Source organism: Sesamum indicum, linkage group LG9 (genome assembly GCF_026168435.1).
Source record: "Sesamum indicum cultivar Baizhima isolate 11 linkage group LG9, ASM2616843v1, whole genome shotgun sequence".
In the NCBI taxonomy this organism is placed as follows: Eukaryota; Viridiplantae; Streptophyta; class Magnoliopsida; order Lamiales; family Pedaliaceae; genus Sesamum; species Sesamum indicum.
In genome coordinates, this window is record NC_142665.1 from 17,960,425 (window position 1) to 17,982,466 (window position 22,042).

At 33.2% G+C, this 22,042-nt stretch overlaps 3 protein-coding genes across 3 annotated transcripts; 2 read left to right on the top strand and 1 right to left on the bottom strand.

Moving 5' to 3' along the window:
• Window positions 1-378: 378 nt before the first annotated feature.
• LOC105178200 (glutamate decarboxylase) lies at window positions 379-9,810 on the bottom strand. Its single transcript, XM_011101613.3, has 7 exons — window positions 9,682-9,810; window positions 7,675-7,879; window positions 4,192-4,607; window positions 3,729-3,982; window positions 3,011-3,063; window positions 1,416-1,914; window positions 379-648 (listed from the first exon to the last, which is right to left on the bottom strand). Exons 1-6 carry the CDS (start codon window positions 9,765-9,767, stop codon window positions 1,438-1,440), a joined length of 1,491 nt encoding a protein of 496 aa, XP_011099915.3. The 5' UTR covers window positions 9,768-9,810; the 3' UTR covers window positions 379-648; window positions 1,416-1,437.
• Window positions 9,811-12,726: 2,916 nt separating this feature from the next.
• Window positions 12,727-16,153, top strand: LOC105178399 (uncharacterized). The gene is made up of 8 exons (XM_088885355.1): window positions 12,727-12,822; window positions 13,013-13,546; window positions 13,639-14,188; window positions 14,282-14,687; window positions 14,733-15,033; window positions 15,122-15,446; window positions 15,579-15,840; window positions 15,931-16,153. The coding sequence occupies exons 1-8, from the start codon at window positions 12,727-12,729 to the stop codon at window positions 16,151-16,153; spliced, it is 2,697 nt and encodes an 898-aa protein (XP_088741481.1).
• Window positions 16,154-18,693: 2,540 nt separating this feature from the next.
• Window positions 18,694-21,839, top strand: LOC105178199 (plant intracellular Ras-group-related LRR protein 4). The gene is made up of 5 exons (XM_011101610.3): window positions 18,694-19,000; window positions 19,332-20,048; window positions 20,140-21,053; window positions 21,164-21,347; window positions 21,539-21,839. The coding sequence occupies exons 2-4, from the start codon at window positions 19,415-19,417 to the stop codon at window positions 21,308-21,310; spliced, it is 1,695 nt and encodes a 564-aa protein (XP_011099912.1). The 5' UTR covers window positions 18,694-19,000; window positions 19,332-19,414; the 3' UTR covers window positions 21,311-21,347; window positions 21,539-21,839.
• The last annotated feature ends 203 nt before the right edge of the window (window positions 21,840-22,042 follow it).

A 22,042-nucleotide genomic window follows, 5' to 3' on the forward strand; every position in this document is an offset into this window, starting at 1 on the left:
GAACGAAAGAAAACTAATACACAAATCTATAAAGTGTCATTCGGGTTTTGTTTCTTTTACAGATCTATATTTACCTAGTAGTGAAATATATCTACTAACAACGCTGCGTTGTGGACTAGCTTTAAAGGGATTCTAACTTGAATCTTCCAAGTAGATGAACCGACGTAGGTCTGGAATCAAGGAGAGTAGCCAAAGAAGAAATCAAAAAAGTATTTTTCGTGGTTAAATTTATTCTCTTCTTGTGTATTATTCTTTACCCACTTAAACGCTTAATTTATTATTATATTTTTCAATTACATCGAACGCCCAACAATAATCAAAGAGAAATTTCACCGTTTTAATTTCCCTTGCCGTTTTCACAATTTCGCCACGTTTTTGGGCCAATCCACTCCCTTTCAAAACCTATAAGCCACAGTCCTCCACACACAAGAGTGGAATCGTCTGCCGGGATTTTATCGTTCATGAGGTACACAGCTTGCCAGCCTATCTACAAAAGGAGTTTATGCTACTAATTTCCAATATTTTCTCTTTATGTTCTTTTTTTGTCTATTTGCTGCAAAATAAAACAGAAAGATGGGAAATGAAGCTTGTTTTTTCCCCTCCTGCATCAGCCCTTTTACAGCGTGCAGCAGTTTCCCCATGTGGTAGCTGCCAAGAAAACACAAGTTAATAATTGTCGTTAACATTTGAGGAAAAATTATTTTTGGGACTAACAGTGTAATAAATATTTTTAAAATGGTACGAAAATAGAAATTTTATACAGCGTGGAACCAAAATTGAAAACACGAGCAATTTAGCCTTATATAAATTATAATATGTAAAAGTGAATCTTCACTATAGACTGCAAAAACAATATATATGTTGTAGATTTGATTAACATCTTATACAAATTGTAAATTAATTTCGATAAAAATTAAATAATTAATTCGTGTTAGATAAAATTCAACGGTGTGAAAGAAACAAGAGAAAACTAAATTCTGCACGTACAATACACTGCTCATGTGGAGTGGGTGTTTTTCACTATTTTAGAAAATATAAAGAGTCAAATTGAACTTTTATTTACACAAAAGGACTTCTTGCCCAATTATATACATTCACAAGGTTAAATGCAATTCACCTTCCTTGCTATACGAAATGAACAAATAAACTTTTATGAAAAAAATAGCATATTGCCCCCTGTATTTCAAAAAATAAAACAAATTACCCTTTACAAATTTGCTTTATTTTCAAAAACACAGAGGATAATTTGCTATTTTATTTTTGTTCGAAAATTTTTTACTCATGTCTCGTATCACGGGGGTAAATTGCATTTTTCCAATTCGCCCCTAAATTTGCACTGCTCATTATCCTCTATACCTAACCAAAAATCATGTGCAATGCAAGCTCAATTTACACTCAAACCTGCATTCACCCACCTGATTAAATCAATCAATTGGCTTAGCAGACGCCATTGGTCTTCTTCTTCCTGTCAGCAACTAGCTTCCTCCATGCAGTAGTAATCTCCCTCTGCACCTCCATCACATCCTTCTTAACCACAGCAGGGTTGTGTTCCTGAATCTCGGTGAGCTTCTCAGAAATCCGAGCAGGAAGCGAGTCCAGCTCGTGAAGAACTTTCCCTACGTCGATAACAAGTCTCTCAGCAAGAGTCCTTGAAAAGTCCTCCCGGACAACGACACGCAAAACAGTCACATGCTGTGCGTCAGGCGGCATGGTGTATGCAGGGACAATCCACCCAAAGCGTCGGAGCATATCCGAGATCTCAAACTCGTTGTGCCGACTATGGTCCTTGAGGCTGAACGCCACCAACGGTACCCCATTGTCTTTGGACACTATGTTGAACCGCCCCGTCTGTTCCAGGCCTTGTTTTAGCAGCGTTGCGTTTTCTTGGCAGTTTTCCATGATGTTACGATATCCCTACAGCGTCCACTCGACATTATACAGCTAGTGGGTAAAAAATTACATAATCATCCCATAAAATTGGTCGGTTTTACTTATAGTCCCACATCTTATAATATTTTTTGTTTTAGTCCCCGTCTCTGTCCCCACTTTTGTAAAGTATAGCATGTTTGGTCCTTTTTCTTTCTATTCATTAAAGATTAAATGAGGTAATCGCTTCACATACACGTGGTCGTTAAATCTACGTTCTGGAAAAAAAATAATTTGGGAGATCTTTTTTCATCCAAATAAGAAGTTGGGTAGTTAAAGCAAAGATTTTTAGGATATGGGATCAAAAGTGATACAATTTTCTTCGAGATGCAGATATAACAGCTACGTGAGCGTGTGATATCGCTATCCCCGTTAATTCTTTTTACCAAAAAAAAACGAAAAAGGACTAAATGTATTTTTTCTGTAGAAATCAACATGTTGCATCTTATAAAAGTAAGGGCTAAAATTAAAATCTTGTAAAATGAGGGATTAAATGTAAAACATACTTATCTTATAAAATTAAAAGTGCAATTTCGCCATAGTTATAGTGTATGTAGTGTACTTGGTATTATCTGTACTATCATAAAGCAAAAGGGGTCTTATATATACAAAAGGATAGTTCTCATACCACTCACACTAAATTTTTTAAATACCCAAAATGCCCTTTCATTGACAGAACCTATTTAACGTCCCAACTCATACTGAATTAACTATTCAATCCCGTCCATTGAGAAAATTAATTCCATGCAATTTACTGCACTCACAAACTAAATTTACTCAATTTTGTTTAATTTTATTATAATTAAATTTACAAATAATATATCCGTATTTATTTTGCATGTAAATATAATCATCGCTGCTATAATATATATTGTACAAACTTTCATTTTTTAATTTATTGACAATTAATGCACCAAGAAAGTTAACAATAGCTTTTGCACGTGAGGTTGTAAGACAATGATAAACTTTAATATACAGGTATAACACGAGTCTTAATAAAATAAAAATACTAATAAAATTATGCGCGCAGATATTACGTGACGGGATGTCTAGTCATATATATGTGAACTTGTTAGTGCCTTACCTCATAACCTAAGCGGATAAGTTGATAGTACTGAGCAATTACTTGACTAGAACCTGCAACATCAATAAATACATCTCAATTGTATAATATTGATCCATGCAACAATTAATATATACGTAATTATGTGTACTTGCACGTGGTTATGATGATCCAACTCATTTTGTTGAGTGTGGAATTCTTGACTTCTAATACGTACCAATTCTAAGAACATGAAGCCAAGTGCCTAGTTATGGTTACTTAAAAAGCTATCACTTACCTTTTAAGCTCAAGATTCACACTTCACAGAAAATTACAATTTTGGTTTGGGGTGGCAATTTTACTTATGTAGGAATTTATTTTGATGATTTTTTTTTTTGTAATTTTAAAAAATTTCATATATGGAGGATAAAAATGATCAAAATTTGGTAAAATTGCCACCGTAAAAAAAATCTGATTAAGCTGGTTACGTGCACTTTATTGACTATTTTAGCGAATTATAATCATTTTTATTCTCAATGTGAGAAGTTTTAAAAATTACAGGACAACTGCAATAATAAAATTCAGATAGGATAATAAATTGCAATTTGGGTTTAATGCAATTTAACCCTTGTAATATTATAAATAAGCAAATTATTCTCTTATAAAAAAATAACAATATTTACCCCTCACCCTTTTTAAAAGGGGGGGGGGGGTGAAATGATGCATTAGTATGTATGAATGAGAAAATAGTTATATATACCTTTAGAGAAGTTGAGGGTGAAAGTGGGCTGATCAGCCCCAAGGTAGTTAATGTGGAAGATGAGTTCTTCAGGCAAGTCCTCTTTACTCCTCCAGATGACCCACCCGATGCCCGCGTACACCAGCCCGTACTTGTGCCCGCTCACATTGATACTCTTCACCAGCGGCAACCTGAAATCCCACTCCAATTCCGGGTACAAAAATGGTGCGATGAACCCGCCGCTTGCTGCGTCCACATGAATTGGTGTGTCCCATCTGTATGCAAATTCAAAAGCATTAGTCGCGTTTTAGTTATTTCACAAAGGAGTTTTCGAAAATAATTTTAGTATTGCACGAATTAATTTTAAAATATTTGCACATTGAGGACACAACGGCTGGGATATTGCTGGAAAGTGCACGTGACTAGCTTAATCGGGTGCACTCTTCAGCAAATTCCGTCTATTTTCGTCATCATGCATGCTTACCCTGTTTCTTGATTCTTTTGTACCAAGAGGTCATTGAGGCGCTTAACGTCTTCAAATTCGCCGTTGAGGGTGGAACCCAAGATAGCAGCAACACAGATGGTGTTCTCATCCACCATCTCGACAGCCTTCTCCGGGTCCATCACATAGTACCCGTCGCGGAGTTTCACCTCCTTCAGCTCGACTTCAAAGTAACGAGCGAACTTCTCCCAGCACACTTGAACATTGGCGCCGGTGACGATGTTGGGCGTGTCGCATGGTTTGCCCGCCTCTTTCATCTTGTTCTGCCATCTCCTCTTGAACGCCAAACCGGCAAGCATTATGGCCTCTGATGATCCAACTGTTCCAACCCCAACTGCTGCCTCTCCATCTCCAAGTGGGGCATTGAACAGATGTGCGATCATGTTAACACACCGGTTCTGCATTCGAAGCCATCAACCATTTACAACTTTAAGAAACCTCAATTTTAATAATGTCTATATATTAATTGTTGACAATTGGGGTTTTCGATAAAAGAATAAAATTTTATTTTGAGTGTTTTTTGTAACTTTAGAAAACAAAAATAAAACGAATTATTTATTTTAAGCTAAACAAACATGTTATTATTACGTCTACAAGATTTCAAAGTTTTCGTTATTTACACAAGATAATTACATCATATTCAAGATAAAAAAAATATTTTCCGGTCTAAATATGACTAATTTGGTAATTTTAAAAAATTAAGGGACTAAAGTGAAAAATCAAACTAAATAGACCATTTTACACTCTAAAAAGCCAGAATTCAGCCGCATTTTCACTGAAACATTGTCAGAGAGATTAAATTGAAACAAAAACTAAAGTTTAAGGACGATAAAGTTAAGAAATGAACTTAAAGGACTAAAATAATTTTAAATGTAAATCTCAAGGATGAATTACATTATTTTTCCAAATATTATCGTCATCCGTAATTTAAAACTTTTAGGTCCTATTAAAGTTAGAGTGGATTGAGGCGAATCTCGAGTTCGATAAAATTCACCCTTAAATCATCTTATTTTCATCCCTAATTTCAACATTTTGACAAGAAAAATATATTCTTTATCTATACTAATATAAACCTCTACACTCACAAATAGTAGTTAATGATACCGCTGCATTAATTTTTAAATATGACCATTATACCCCTAATTAGATAATCTTAAAGTTCAATTTCACTTACTTTTTATATACAAAAGTAACTACATATCATTTTAGCATCACTACACCAATTTTTTTGTTGTGTCAACAATAACTTCAGTTGATTTTTTTATTTATTTTTAGATATAATTTATTGGTTTATATATTTTATTTTAATTTATAATATCTATACTAATATAGAAAAGAAAAGTCCTCTGTACTCATAAACAGCGATTGGTTGCCACACCAATTTTTAAATATGACCATCATACCCTTACTTAGATAATCTTATAGATCAACTTTAAATACTCTATTTTTTTTTATACAAAAGTAACTCCATATCATTTTAATATCACTACACCAGTTCTTCTGTTTGTGTTAATAATAACTTAAGTTGATTTTTTTTATATTTCTTTTTAAATATAATTTGTTGGTTTATATACTTTATTTTTATTTATAATATATTTTAAATATAAAAAACTATTTATTATATGCATGTGAAGATAACAAGCCACACGGCGATATTTTATTATATACACGCAAGAACGACGTACCACGATGGCTAGTTATTAAAGAAGAGCACACTTTTTGTGCCCTCCCGAATTATGGTCTGTCATTTATTTTAAAATTTTTAATTTAATTGATTATTTTTAGCTTTTTTATTTACCATGGTCTTCTATAATTACCTTTTGATAGTTATCTTCTTTTTCTTTTCTACTGTTTTATTGATCCAAAAGTTACGTATTATCAATAATTCTTTTATAAGTTAAAATACTTATATTAACTTATTACCTAATATATATTTTTCCGTACTTTGTACTCTATAAAATTAACTAACATATTTATTTCAATATTTTATCTTAAATAATTTTTAAAAAATTTACACATATATAAAATATGCCATCTTTACTATTAATAATAACGGGAAAAAGAAAAAAAGGTGTAAATTTTACTTAAAAAAATATATTATAAATTTTACTTATTTTTTACAAAACTAGCTGTTATGGTATGTTGTTCTCACGTCCATATAATAAGTAATTATTTACGCGTTAAAATATATTATAAATAAGAATAAGATATATAAACGAACACTCACATTTTAAAAATAAAATAAAATAAAACTAATTTAGAAATATTATTGATACAAAAGGAATTTGGTGTGGATGAAAATTTTCATATTAGTATAGATATATAGTATAAAACATATAAGATGAGAAGAGAATTTGAATAGGGGTGGTTGAAAGTAATGACATTTTTGGTAATTTGAAAAATTGATGTCACGGTGTAAATAACCGTCATTTGTGAGTGAAAATAGAGTTTTATTTTTTATACAGTATAGATATATGTTCTTGAGATTATAAACTACACAACCCTATTTAAAGGCAAAAAGTTACACAAAAAACACACATCCTGATATACATTACACTAACACTTCGAGGAATGTATTTGTAATTTTCAACGGACATATGAGATTTGTGTGTTTTGACCTAAATTCAATGGGTGTCAATCGGGATGCAGTGTTATTTCGTGAACCCTGATAAAATGCCTTTTTCTCCCCATGTCTCGAAATGGAAAGTTTTAATTTTGTAATTATTAGGGGTGTCAATTTTAACTTTTACGAATGTATTTTGACAATTTTCGATCATGTAATTTTAAAATTTTCACACTTTTAGGATAAAAGATGACCGAAATTTGCACGTGACTTAATTGCTTAATGGGATACGAGCATGACCAGCTTATTCCAACATATAGCGTCTATATGTTAATTAGAATAAAAAATAGGATGAATTACAATGATCTCCCTTGAAATTTGACATAATTATGAATATCCCCTTTTTGTTTGAAAAATTATCAATACCCCTCTAATTTTATCTGCCATATAACAATTAGCTCATTCCGTTAGTCTCTTTTAGGTTTTCATTCATTTTGTTGCGGTGAACTGACCAAAAGCCTTTGTGAACTAAGAATTATAACTTTATTTACTTTCTAAATTTTTTTTATTGATTAAATGGATATTTTTTTTATAATTTTTCAAAAATTCTCATTGACTTCATCCAATTCTTTCTACAAATTTTTTAATTTTTTATAAAAGAAAAAAATATAATAAAAACATAGTTAACAATTTCATATTTTCGTCCAAAGATCACACAATTTCATCAAACATCAGGAGCGTGTTTATAATTTTTCAAATAATAAGAAGGTATTTACAATTATACTAAATTTCAGAAAAAATTGTTATAATTCATCCTAAAAAATATAATAGGATTTGGACTAAAAAATCAAATCCAATCAGGAACAGTAATATGAATTAATGGAGAAACGGAGGGGACTTGCCTGTAGCTCAGTGGTGACGGGGTATTCATCCATGTCAACGTAGTTCTTGTTAATGGCAGCCATTATGAGCTTGTCGCACTCGGGTTCCATCCATGTCGTCACAAAAGAAGCCAGGTTCAGCCTCGGATTCCCATCCAGCATTAGCTCATCGTTTATGATCTGGTATGCTGCTTCCTTCGGAATCGACTGCTCCGCCATCTTAAACCTACATTCATCAATCACAAAATATATTATGTATTAAACTACCGCATCATCTAAAAATTTAAATCATTAAAAAAAAAATCAGGATTAAATGTGATTTACCCATTGTAAAATTAGACAAATTTAGAAATATTCATATGAAAAAAAATAAAAATACAAAAAAAAATTCTGATGTAGAAACCACCCTGGATTGGGCGGCAGTTGGGGATGGCAATAGGGCTGAAGCAGTCGGGACCCCAGCCCGAACCCACCCCAGTCGTACTATTCTTAGCGGGTTCGGGTTCAATTTGGATCCAATGAATAGGAACCCGATTGGGTCTGCGGTGAATCTCGAGTTTTATTCTGTACATGCTCCGAAGCCATCCCGTTATTTTTTTTGTTTTAATACTTTTTACTATTTGTATTTATATATAATATTAGTGGAATGTAAATTCTTAAACAATTTTGTATGTATCCAACTTTATATATATAAGAAATGCAAAATATGTACGTTTAGTTGAATGTATTACTTGTATTATGTAATTTATTTTAGATAAAAGACTGTGTTAGAGTACCTAAATTAAAAAATAATATTACTTATTGACAAAATAAAAATCTAGTTGAATGTATTATTTATATTTATATAATTTATTTTAGATCAAAAATTATATTCAATTTCAAATGATATTACTTATTGATAGAAATTAAAAAAAGTAGATGAATGTATTATTTCTATTATATAAATCATTGCCTATCAAAAATTATGTTAAAATACCTAAATTTAAAATGATATTACTTATTGAAAAAGTAAACATTTTATTTGAATGTATTGTTTGTATTATAGAACTTATTTTAGATAAAAAAACTATGTTGAAGTACCTAAATTTAAATTGATATTACTTATTGAGAAAATAAAAAATTAAATGAATGCATTGTTTATATTATACAATTAAATGTATATGGAAAACTATATATATTAAAATCCATAAATCTAAAATGATATTGGTTATTGAGAGAATTTAAAAATTACATGAATATATTTTGTTGTATTATTTAAATTATTAGATGAAAAAACCATGTCAAGATATCTACATCTAAAATGATATTTTTTATTCAAAAAAAAAAAAAATAGTTGAATGTAGTTGTTGTATTATTTAATTTAACTTTTCAATATGTAAATAACTATATCAAATTCATTAATATTATTTTTATTAAGTAATTTGAAACACTTATATAAGATACAAAATTAAAAATCAAGCTACAATACAGTTTTGTTTTAATTTCATCTTTAACTTCACTAATTAGTTCATTAACTCATTCATTGATTCTCTCAGATCTCACTTCTCTCTCTTAAGCCAAAAATGATTTATTATATACACGCAGAAACGACGTACAAAAATGACTATTATTATAAAAAGCAAAGCAGGGGCGGGGGCAAGGTGTGCCTTGCTCGAATAGGTCTCAAATCCAGGCAAACACGTTCCAAACCCGTCCTGTTGCGACCCCTAGAAGCAATATGCATCATTTTCAAATCATGGGAGTTTTTGGTATCTTTTATATATATATATATATATATATATGTATTCAATTAATTCTAATTTCACATCAGGGTAAGTTGTACCTAACCCAAAAGAATTATAAACCCGTAAAAAATTTCTTTCATGAATCGGGTGGCAATAAGATCATTCAACACCAAATTTTTTTTATTCCACCCAACTTGAATATCATATCAGACGATCCACTCATTCAGGAGTTTAAATAATCAGAAAACAGAATTATTTAATATATATTAATACTTTAACACGACAATCTTTAAGTGGAAATTACCTGGGAAGAACGGCCCGAACATATCGAGAAGCAAAAGTGGAGTGGACGGAGACGTCGGTTTCGGAGGTGGTCTTGGAGAGAACCATGGTGTCTGCACAGACTATTGCAAAGGATAAAACAGAATAGGGAGCAACAGTGTTTGATTAATTGTCAATGCTGCAGGTTAGTTCAACTTATATAGTGTGGGTTGGGGGAAAATAGAAAAAACTGTTTTTTTTTTTTTTTTTCAAGAAAATGATAATAGTATTTACTATTAAATTGAATGTATTAAAATAAGTTGGAAAAATGTAGGAAATGGTAAAAGAGTGGATGGCTTCCAATATTATCGGCATATCAATCGATACTGTTTTTCAGGTACATAAAGTTGCAGAATCGATGATAATATTTATATGTATTATTTACATTAAATATGGTGTTTAGAGAAATTATTAAAGTATATGGGAAAAAAATGCATTATAGGATGTTAACAAATTCAAAAAAAATTAATGAAACTATAAAAGAAATACAAATTACGACTTATTGTATGTTAAGAAGTTATAGAATAAAATTTAAAAAAATATTACTCTCAAACTTTAATTTGTAGGAAAAGAATAAGGCTAAATATTTTAGTTAGTCTTTTAAATTTGTATTTAAAATTATTTCAGTCCCTTAAGTTATTTTTTAATTTTAGTGTCCATAAATTTTAATTTTTTTTATCTCAATTTAATTTTTTTGACCATTTTTCGATGAAGACATGACTGTATTTTAATTTTTGGGAGGGTAAAATGATCACTTTAAGTTTGTTTTTCTCATCTTAGTTTATTTAGTTTGTAAAATTATAAAATTAGTCATTTTTTTTAAAAAAAAATTGTTTTTTCCTAATATTTTTTATAAATCACTTAAGGTGATTTTTCATTACAAGATATGAGAAATTTGTAGAAAGGTTAACACATATTCTTCGGGGTAAATTACAATGCCTTTCTTGAAATTTGGTATAATTATGAATATTCCTTTGTTGTTTGAAAAATTGCAAATACCCTCATTAAATGAAAGATAATTATATAGCCTCTAGATGATGAAGTAGACATTACTATTTTACCCTTGTTGAATTTTTTAAAAAAATAAAAAAGTATTTAAAAGATATAAAAAAATTAAGGGTGGGTAAAATAAATAATTATTAATTCATAAAAATATTTTCAAAAATTATAAAATACATATAAAATTGTAATATATAATTTAAAAGGGTATTTTGGCCGATTCACCATAAAAATTGGATGAAAACCCAATGGAATGGGCTCATTGTTAGAGAGATGTTGAAATAATAGATATTTATAATTTTTCAAACAACAATAAGGTATTTATAATTATGCCAAATCTTCGGATAGGTAGTTATAATTTACCCTATTCTTTATGTAGAAAATACTAAGGAAAAAAATTATTTATCCTTAGATGCATCGAACAATGATTTATTTTATCCGAAATTACAAAAAGCCACGTGGTTATAGATGTGCATAATTTACACAAGATAAAAATATATATATATATTTTCAGGCATAAAAATTTAGAAAAAAATTATAATAACCTTTTAAAATAAATATTATACATATATTTATATAATTAAAAAAAATCTAATTAAAAAGAACATTCTGTCAATTTTTTGTTCGAAACCTAGACAGTTATTGATAACTATTGCTAAGGTTTTAACTTTTTTAAACATTTAATAAAGAGACTTTTTTGTATTTTCAGTATAGTACGGGGGTGAATATGAAATTTACGTGAGAAATAAAGAGAAAGTTCGGTAGTTTCCCTCCATACTCCATAGACTGGATCACCAGTAGAATGCATGGAATGAACGAAGAGTCCCAAATCCAATGTAAGCGATTTGTATTCCGACTCTTCATTTCCATTGACATCACTCCCCATGAAGGAACCCCCTTACGTATTTCTCCCTTTGAGCTCTCCCAGGCTTTCGATATTTGTATTGCCACAATCAACAGAGAGCGATAAATTTTGGGTGCGTGAGTCTGTCGGAAATGGAGAAGGGCGTGCTGTGATCTTGCAAGAAGACTGTAGTAAGTTAGTTGCTACATTTGGGAGCCATACTTGACTGACTTCTCTTTAACTTGTCCCCTGTTATTTTTCATATTTTCCCGGAGTTCTGTTCTCGATTTTGTCCGAAAACGTCTTCAGGAAAGCTTTTCCTTTGATTTGTGGAGCAGGTTTGTGTTTCCCTGTTCTCAAATGAAAAAGGAAAAAGAGGAAAAATATGAAGTTTTGAGATACCCGTTGGGTTTTGTATGCGCTTCTGTTTGTGCAGGGAAGAAGATAAAAGAGGAAAAAGAATATACAGTAAAACCTCTATAAATTAATAATCTTGGGACCATGAATTTTTATTAATTTAGAGAGATATTAATTTATTGATAAATTAATATTTTATTAATTAAAAGAGAGACTTTTTAAATTTAACAAATTTAGTACATATGTATTGAAAATAAATGAATTCATATATGTTTCATTGATTATATTCATGCATCAATCAATTCTTTGTAACTAATTAAATGTATTCATGTTGTATACAATTAACTATTATATTCATAGACGCATGTATCAATTTATTGGAATTACTTAAATATACATGTTTACATTAATTCGTTGCACTTAAATAACTATTATAGCCAATTAAATATATTCATGGATGATGATGAAATGTATACTATATAAATCTCAATATGAAATAAAATAAATTATGACACCTAACCATGTCTTTTCTTTTAAAAGGCATCGCAAAATCATCCTTGAATGATCAAATGCGTAAAACATTACAAACTTCATATTTTAGTAAATTACCATAATATTTATAATTGTAATATTTATGAATTATTAATTTAGAGTTTTAATGGGACCTAATATTTATAAAGGAATTTTTTGAAAATTATTATCTTATTATCTTATCGAATTTGATGATTTTTTACAAAGGCCCAAGTCGGGACCGGAAGATTTTATTATTTTAGAGAGTTTATTAATTTATAGAGTATTAATTTATAGAGGTTTTACTGTATGATTTCGATGAAAAGAAAAGAAGATAAAGCTGAAGGGTTCATTGATTTGGTTTTTTCTTGGTCCTTGGCTGATGTAATGAACAAAGATCTTTACAAGGATAAGGTTTGATGAATCTGACTGTTCATTTAAGTTGCATTAATAATATTTCCAAACTTAGTTCAGTTAGTACTTTTTCATTTAATCACTGGTTAATGGTATTCTGTATCCTTTTTCTGCAAGCCATTTAAAAAAAAAGCTATGCAGTATTGATGCCTTTTCGTCTGTATGTTTTGAACAATTTGTCTGCTGCCAGGTGAGTCGAATCCCAAAGACTTTCTCATCAGCAGAACATTATCTGAAGTCATTTGTCAACCCACTTATTGAAGAAACACATGCTGATCTGCGGTCCAATATGATAACTTTGCATTCTGCTCCTGCTTGTGAAATATTTGATGTCAAAATTGTAGACTTTGGGCTTCTTAAGTACTGGATTACTGTGAGATCGAAGAAGAGTGGTGATAAACCGGGGGAGTATGAACCTGAGTCTGGGGATTTAATTGCATTGACGGACATGAGACCAAGGTGTATCGATGATCTGAATGGACCTAAAAGGCCATATGTTGTTGCTTTAGTTCATGGCATGGATGATGACTCTGTTTGTATCAGGATCCTATCTTCAAAACCCATCATTTTCAAGAAAGCTGACTATAAAGAGAACGAAACCAGGGAGAGACTCTTTGCTGTGTATCTTACGAATTTGACAACAAACCATCGAATATGGGACGCGTTGCATCTACGTGGAGGAAACAGGAACATCATCAACTCTGTGCTTAGGTTTGATCCATCTGTAAGATTATATTTCTCTGTGCTACAAGATGTTAAATTATCTCCAATATTAACACTGTGTAATTCTTACTGCATCTTTTCTATATTATGCAGATGGAAGGGAATTGTAATCTTTGCTCCAGCACTGATGTGTCAATGTCAATAGAAGCAATTAACTCAATTGGCCTTGATGATTCCCAAAAAGTTGCTATCTTGAATTGCATTGCGTTGACCAAATGTCGTCATCAAAACAGTGTGAAGCTAATATGGGGTCCCCCTGGAACTGGAAAAACAAGAACAATAGCTTCATTAATATCCGCCCTGTTAAGATTGAAGTGCAGGACACTGACTTGTGCTCCCACTAATGTTGCTGTGGTAGGAGTCACAAAGCGCTTCTTGAGTTGTCTAGCTGGTACATTAGAGCACGACACTTATGGATTAGGAGATGTAGTTTTGTTTGGAAATGGGAAGAGAATGAAAATTGATGAGCATGAAGACCTTTATGATGTATTTCTTGATCATCGTATTTCTGTCCTAGCTCGTTGTTTTGCCCCACTATCTGGGTGGAGAGGTACTCTAGACAAGATGATGCGCCTACTTGAAGACCCTGGAGGGCAGTATTTACTGTTCTTGGAACAACAGAAAGAGGAGAACACGGATGACAGTCATAGAGATGGAAATCATGATGAGGATGAAGACGAGAAAAATGACAACGGAAATGAATTGGCTGGGCAAGATGGATTAAGTGGCTCGCAAGGCAAAGACGATCTTATAAAGAATGAGAATTTCAAAAAAAATATCAAGAAGGATGTTTGGAAGAAGTTAATAATTGAAAGAACAAAGGGAAACAAGAAGGAAAAATTAAATAAAAAGGTTTCTTTACAAGAACGAAGAAAATCCAAGTGTGAAGGAGGGAAGGACTCTAGTAAGAACAAGCATTCCGATTCAAGCAACACAAAGAGCATGCCTTGGACATTTGAGGAGTTTTTTACAAAGAAATTCTTTGCTATTGAAGAGCATCTCATCCTTTGTATAGAAGGACTGTGTGCCCATATGCCTACTTCATACCTTCCTTTGGAAGTGGTGAACGACATGATTAAAGTCCTTGATCAACTCCAAGAGTTTGAAAGTTTCCTGCGTAATGTTGATATCACAGATGAAGGGTGGTTAAAGCAAGCTTTAACTGGAAAGGAAGAAATTTTATGTAGGAGCAGACTACTGTGCTTGGAAGTACTGAAACTCCTTGGTCAAAAGTTCTCAGTCCCAAAATTCTTTGAGCCCTACCTGATCAAGAACTTCTGTCTGAAAAATGCATACTTAATTTTTTGCACCGTTTCTAGCTCCGCGAAATTGCACACAGAAGGAATGACACCATTTGAATTGGTGATAATTGATGAAGCTGCACAGCTAAAAGAATGTGAATCCTCTATTCCTTTGCAGCTTCCTGGACTCCGCCATGCTGTACTTGTTGGTGATGAGAAACAACTTCCCGCAATGGTTATAAGCAAGGTTTGTAATCAACTCTAGGTTGTCCATTGTTTGATGATGTTTGAGAGCAGTTTATTTCTGTCATTGACATTTTGTTTTGCATTGACAGGTTTGTGAGAAAGCTGGATTTGGCAGGAGTCTATTTGAGAGGCTTGTGAAATTAGGATGCAGAAAGCACCTTCTGAACATTCAGTATAGAATGCATCCATTCATTAGTTTATTTCCAAATATGGAGTTTTACGGAGGCCAAATTAGAGATGGGAAAAATGTCAAAGAAAGAGCTTATGAGAGGCGCTTCCTAAAAGAAAAATTCTTTGGCTCCTATTCTTTCATTAACATAACTAATGGGAGAGAAGAGTTTGATACTAAGTCTAGTAGGAAAAACATTGCGGAGGTCTCTGTGATTGCTGAGATAGTATCAAAACTGAATAAAGGTATTCATGCTATTTTTAATCTGCAGAATTCTCAAATATTCATGAAATTTTCACACTTTATTCCCAGCTTTCACTCTCTCTTTGTTGATTATCAATATATTTGGGTTCTCATTGAACTCACTTCTTTCATAGAAGCTATTAACTCCAAGACAAAGGTCCGGGTTGGTTGCATATCGCCATACAAAGCTCAGGTCTCCGCAATTCAGGAATCACTTGGAAATACTTACAGCACTGATGCAAATGATACATTTTCAGTAAATGTCCGTTCTGTTGATGGTTTTCAAGGTGGTGAAGAAGACATAATAATGATCTCCACGGTCCGGTGCAATGGGAATGGCTCCGTTGGATTTCTTGATAATCGTCAAAGGGCCAACGTAGCTTTGACCCGAGCAAGGTAGTTAGTTATCTATATTAGCAAATACATTTACAGAATTTTGTTAAGACAAGATATGGTTAAATTTACTGGATCTATTCTATTGTACAGGTACTGCCTTTGGATATTAGGCAATGCCTCGACCTTGTTAAACAGCGGTTCGGTGTGGAAAAAACTAGTCATGGATGCCAAAACTCGGGGCTGTTTTTATAATGCTTATGAGGATAATAACTTGTCTCTGGCAGCTACCAGGCCCTTAATTGAGGTTAGCCAGCTGAATTCCTTGTTTCATATGGACTCTACACTGTTCAAAGTGGCAATGTGGAAGATATGATGCCCTTATAATACAGATTCCTCTATTTCTTCACCAATTTCTTGCTTTCGCTCTTTACCAAAATTTGTGATTTAACTTTCATTTAGCTATTCTAATAATCTTATTATGTTGGCTTATATTTTTTTCCTCTTCTTTACTTAATTTGTTGGCTTACATATTAAAGTCTTAATATTGTTTTCATTTTCAGAAATATTAGACATGAAAATTGAAGAGGAAATACCCTCAACCCCCCACCCCAAACGCCTTGATGCTTTACGCCTTTTGTATCTTGATCAATGTATAAGGCAAAAGCTATGGATAGTTTTCAGACAGCAGTGCCACTGTATCTTTACTTAAACTGCTGTTTTCGGTTTTTAAGAATGGTTAACCGGACACTGTATCTTTACTTAAACTGCTGTTTTCGGTTTTTAAGAATGGTTAACCGGATTTTTGGTCCGATTTGGTTAACTGAACTGAACACTCCTGATTTGATGTAGGGATTGATGCTTCCTCTAACATGGCCACTTGATACAACGTCCGGAAGTGCTTATTCTAGTGACAGTCTGCGTGGTGAGCTGTCTAGCCGACTAGCAGCAATCAGTTTAAGGGATGAGCCGAGACCAATCACCTCACAAGGTATAACTAATGACTGGTTTCTTGAAATATGTGTTGTGAACTTTGTTTAAAGAGGATAGAATTAGGCGTAGCATTTCGACGGCCAGCCAAATCGACGCATTCAGCTTATGGTCATAACCATTATTCTGACAGTATCAGACCAGTCATGGAAACATCATAAGAAAATGCACTCTTACTTTCTTACATATTAGGATGTAAAGATTTCTGACTGGAAAAACTGATCCCTTAACTCTTTTCTAGTATCTCTTTCTCACGGGAACAAAGGGAGAAACACGAATTTCAGCAAACGTCATCGGAGGCAGAGCAGTCAGAACAGGAAGTACAACAGCTAGACGAAGACTATCTCTCTTCAGGTCCATCTCATTGGGATTTTGAGCACAAACTCCTCTTTGTAGAATGCATGCCGGCAAAACTGTCTGGCTATGTTCCTTTCGGTTTCGATGTTGTGATGGACTAAACTATTTTACAGTTGTTGAAGAAGGGACCATCTTTTCTATCACACACCTCATCATTCATGAAATATCTGCAGTGCCTCAAAACACAGCATATACTGTTCAACATTATATTTTACAGCCACACATGAGTCTTTTCCAGGTTCTGTTTCTTTAAACAGAAGAGGGAGACTGCTTTCTTTGTATCATATTTCTAGTTTACTGCACTGAGGAATTTGAGGACTTTGAGTGCATAATGCATACAGATGGAATCAAAAGATTACTTCAACTATATATAGGTGATGGACTTGTGAGATTTGGATTATTTTTTCTATAGCTTTTTTTGTTCATGATGATTCCGAGGGAAAATTGTATTTTATGTCCGATAAGTTAGCGTTTTTTTTTTTTTTTATTTTGGTCTTATTGTTTTTTTGGCTCACGACATGTTATATGTCGTAACTCCAAAATATTTATAATTTTACGTCTAAGTCTTAATTTCATTAATTTTTTTTACATAAATAATTTTAGTTCACCTCAAAACTTAAAGGAGCTCGTGCATTTTGTTTTTATTACAAATATAACGAAATTAAAGTTTGAGAATAAAATTTCAGACCTTTTGAAGTTGTTGGATGCAACGTGGTGAGTTCAAAACAAATGAGACCAAAATTGTAAAAAGACTCACTTGTGGGACGTAAAGTGCAGTTTTTCCTATAAATTGGTTGTCCTCAAATTCTAGTCCTTTTTGTTTTAGATTATTCTATCGATTGATATTTTAATTTTTTTGGTTATAAATTTCAATAATTAGTAATTAATATATCAATCATTAATATCAAATATTTATAATTATTGCAGTAGATAAAGAATTATTAAAATGGAACAACAAGAAGACTCTTTGACAGCTACAAAGATGAAGCAAGGAGAGAAAAGAATTCATGTTGCAACTGTGATCAAGTGTGTGTGTGGTTGGGCATAGATGCAGGAGCTTATCAAGAAGACATGACAATCTTGGGCAATGCAATGCCTGGAAAGACACCAAGCTTATGGGAGGAATATACAACTGCTCACAATCTGCACAAGAGTTGGGGTGCTTTTTGGAGTATAACATTATTAGTGGGAGGTAAATCGCAATTAATCATGATAATTTAGATAAATTCTAATAAAGTAGATTATATTTTTAGAAAATTGGGATATTGCAAATGAACAAATTATCCCTCTATGAAAGAATAATAATAATATATCCCATGTACTTTTTAAAACGAAGCAATTTGTCTTCCTATCTAAAGAGGTAAATTGCTTAACTTTAAGAACAATAATGAGAGTAAATTGTTGTATTTTCTTAAAAAAATACAGAAAAATAAATTATTTAATTATTTTTTATAAAAATATCTGTATCTCCACTCCAAATATCATTAAATTGGCGAAGGTTGATCAAAATGTAAATAATAAAAGAGTTTTGTACAGAAGTAGGAGGGTTGAAAGGGTGTCGACCCAGTGCGTACAGCTGGAAAGCCCATTTCCGGAAACTGAAAATTGCAGGAAGAGTATAAATAAAGACAAGGAAGCGCTGAGTAGATCTATTGATAGACCATATCAACGTCTTTGTCTTGGATCAAGAAAACCTCAATTATCCACCAATTTTCTCCCTTCATTCTTCTTTTTTCTTACCACGCTTCAATCGGTATCATTGACATCTTTTCGAAAGATGAGCAAATTACTGCAGTGTTGCATAGTTGAGAAGTATGAAGGATAGTCCCACCGTGAAAGTTGGCTCATATTTCATGCATCATTTTGTTAGAGTTCTGTAAGTACATCTTTCATACCTCTAAAATGTGTACTGTCTCTATTATTGTTACTGTTTTTGGCTTTTTCAAAGCTGTTTGGATAATATTTTTTTTTTTCTCGATTTGGGAGAAAAAGGAGGAATTTCTTAAAATATTAATTCAGTCATTGTTGAATTTTCATCTGAAATTGATGGTTCTAGAAGCTGTTGAATCTAAGAGAGTTGAGTTATGACTATCCTTTTTTGTTTCTGCTTCTGGTTTTGCTTTGAGAAAGTTAATTTGGGCAGCTTTTCGCTTACTTTTGTTGGTCAAAACCTCTAAATTGATGTGGCCTTGCTTCTCTTTGGGCAGTTCTTGTGTATTGGTATTTTTATATGGTTGATTCTGCGGGTTTTTGAGAAATACCAGGAAGGGAAAATTTGAAGAGATTGGTGATGGAGTCGTCGGCTATGACAACGGACGATGTGGTTGAAGAGATAATGAGACTACACAGGTCGTTACCGGCCCGCCCGGGAATCGATGAAGTTGAAGCTGCGAGAACTTTGATCCGGAATGTGGAGAGGGAAGATCAGTTGAGACTTGAGGGGATTGCGAAGCAAAGCAAGGGAAAAGATGTCCCAGAAGAATTGTTCAAGATTTTGCAAGAGATGCAGCGGAGTACGATCCACTTCCAGAGCAAGGAGCAAAAGAGGGAGGCTCTGAAACTGTTGGATCTCGAAAGCGTTCACTTGGTGTTTGATGATTTGGTTCAGAGAGCTTCCAAATGCTTGCCTGGCTATTCAGGTTCGCCGGACTCAGAATCCATTAAACCTTCCTACAGCTCATCGAACAGTTTGACTTCTACAGTGACCACCAGCGCTACTACCACGTCATCCTCGTCTTCCAGTTTCTATAATGAGAAGGAGATTTTGAAGGCTTCAGAAGCCTTGTTTACCAAGGATGATACGTATGTGAAGAAGCCAAAGACGGCCTTTCATGTGGATGTGGTAGGGGTAGGGACTCGATCTGGAGATGTTTTCACTGTTCCGCAGATTGTAGATCCCACACTTAAACAAGTTACTGCTCCAGGTGAGTCCGCAATCATTTGATTGTTTATTTTGTTGATGTGTGCTTGTCATGAATTTTTGTTTGTGATATTGGAAAAAAATGGTTTTTGCAGGGCAAGATGGTGAGAAACTAAGTTTAATAAAATTGGCAAGTCTCATTGAAGCATCGGCTAAGAAAGGAACGCAAAAGCTTAGTCTCCAAGGAAAACTATCAGATCAAATTGAATGGCTTCCCGATTCAATAGGGAAACTCTCGAGTTTGATCACTTTGGACTTATCAGAAAATAGGATTGCAGTGTTACCAGAGGCTATAGGAGGACTTTCCTCATTAGAAAAGTTGGATTTACATGGAAATAGAATCACTGAATTGCCAGAATCAATTGGCGATCTTCTTAACTTGCTTCATCTTGATCTGCGAGGAAACCAGTTGAAATCATTGCCCCGTACCATTGCTAGGTTAGTTTGTCTTCAAGAGCTTGATTTGAGCTCAAATGGACTCTCTGTGCTTCCAGATACTATTGGATCACTTGTCAGTCTCAAGAAATTGAATGTTGAAACTAATGACATTGAGGAAATCCCTCATACAATCGGTCAATGTGCTTCACTCAAGGAGCTTCATGCAGACTATAACCGTCTTAAAGCACTCCCTGAAGCAGTAGGGCGGATAGGATCTCTGGAGATTCTTACAGTGCGTTACAATAACATTAGACAGTTGCCTACCACAATGGCATCTTTGTCATGCTTAAGGGAGCTCGATGTCAGTTTCAATGAGCTTGAATCTGTCCCTGAGAGTTTGTGCTTTGCTACAACACTTGTAAAGCTGAACATAAGCAACAATTTTGCTGACTTGCAGTCTCTGCCCAGGTCCATAGGAAACCTTGAAATGCTAGAGGAGTTGGATATGAGCAATAACCAAATAAGAGTCCTACCGGACTCTTTTAGAATGCTAAATCGCCTCCGAGTCTTAAATGTTGAGGGTAATCCTCTGGCTGTGCCCCCCAGAAATGTAATTGAGCAGGGACCTCAGGTGATCTGACTAATTTGCTGCTGTTGCATCTATAACTGCGAATCTCTTTCTATCGTCCTTTCTGTTTTCCTTTGAATTTCTGAATGCTAAATAAGATTTTTTTACCTCAGGCTGTTGTTCAATACATGGCTGATCTAGTTACCCAGAGGGCAATCAAGTCTCAGCCAGTGAAGCAAAAGAAATCTTGGGCTCGGATATGCTTCTTTAGAAAATCCAACAAACGCAAACGCGATGCTGTGAACTATGCCAAAGCCTAATATAGAGTATTCAGAATATTTGACAAAAACTTCTTGGGTAAAGTCATTTCTTCTCTCGGTGGCCAATTTCTTCCTTCACTTTATATTTTCCGCATTGGGCTTTTGAATTCCCCATGACCATATTGTTCCAAACCTCTAAAGTAGACTTGGTTAACAGTCATATACTCAGAATTACTGTTCAGTTATTATCGTGAGGGTCAATTTACATGCTTTCTTTTATATATACAGGAATTTGGCAATAATTGATTGGATGAGGTTTTATATTTTGCCAAATTCGCAAGTCTCGACAAAGAAAGTTTCTGCCCAGATATGGCTCTGATCCTTTCTCAACATATTGTATCTTCCTCATTTTATCTTTATTTCTATTTTTTTGCTAGCTACTGATGTTCATCTGCATTCAAATTGATATCTAAATCGAGCTGTACAATTAAGTACAACCGGCTAAAACAGAAAGGAAGATGTATTTACCACTGTTACCATTGTTGAAATTGCTATGAGCTTATTTTACTATGTTATCATTCATGGAATCCATCTTTATCTCATTACTTTCATGCAGTCAAATATCATAGCTTAATGGAATCTTGTCCCTAGTTCAGAATGAATCTTGTTATGCTGTTGATGCCGAATTGGCTTTTTATGCTGTGGGTTTTCCTTCCTCCAATTATGGACATACAAGTTCTAGAACCTCCTAAAAACTACTCTGCTTGAAGACTGTTACGTTTGCTTTTCCAC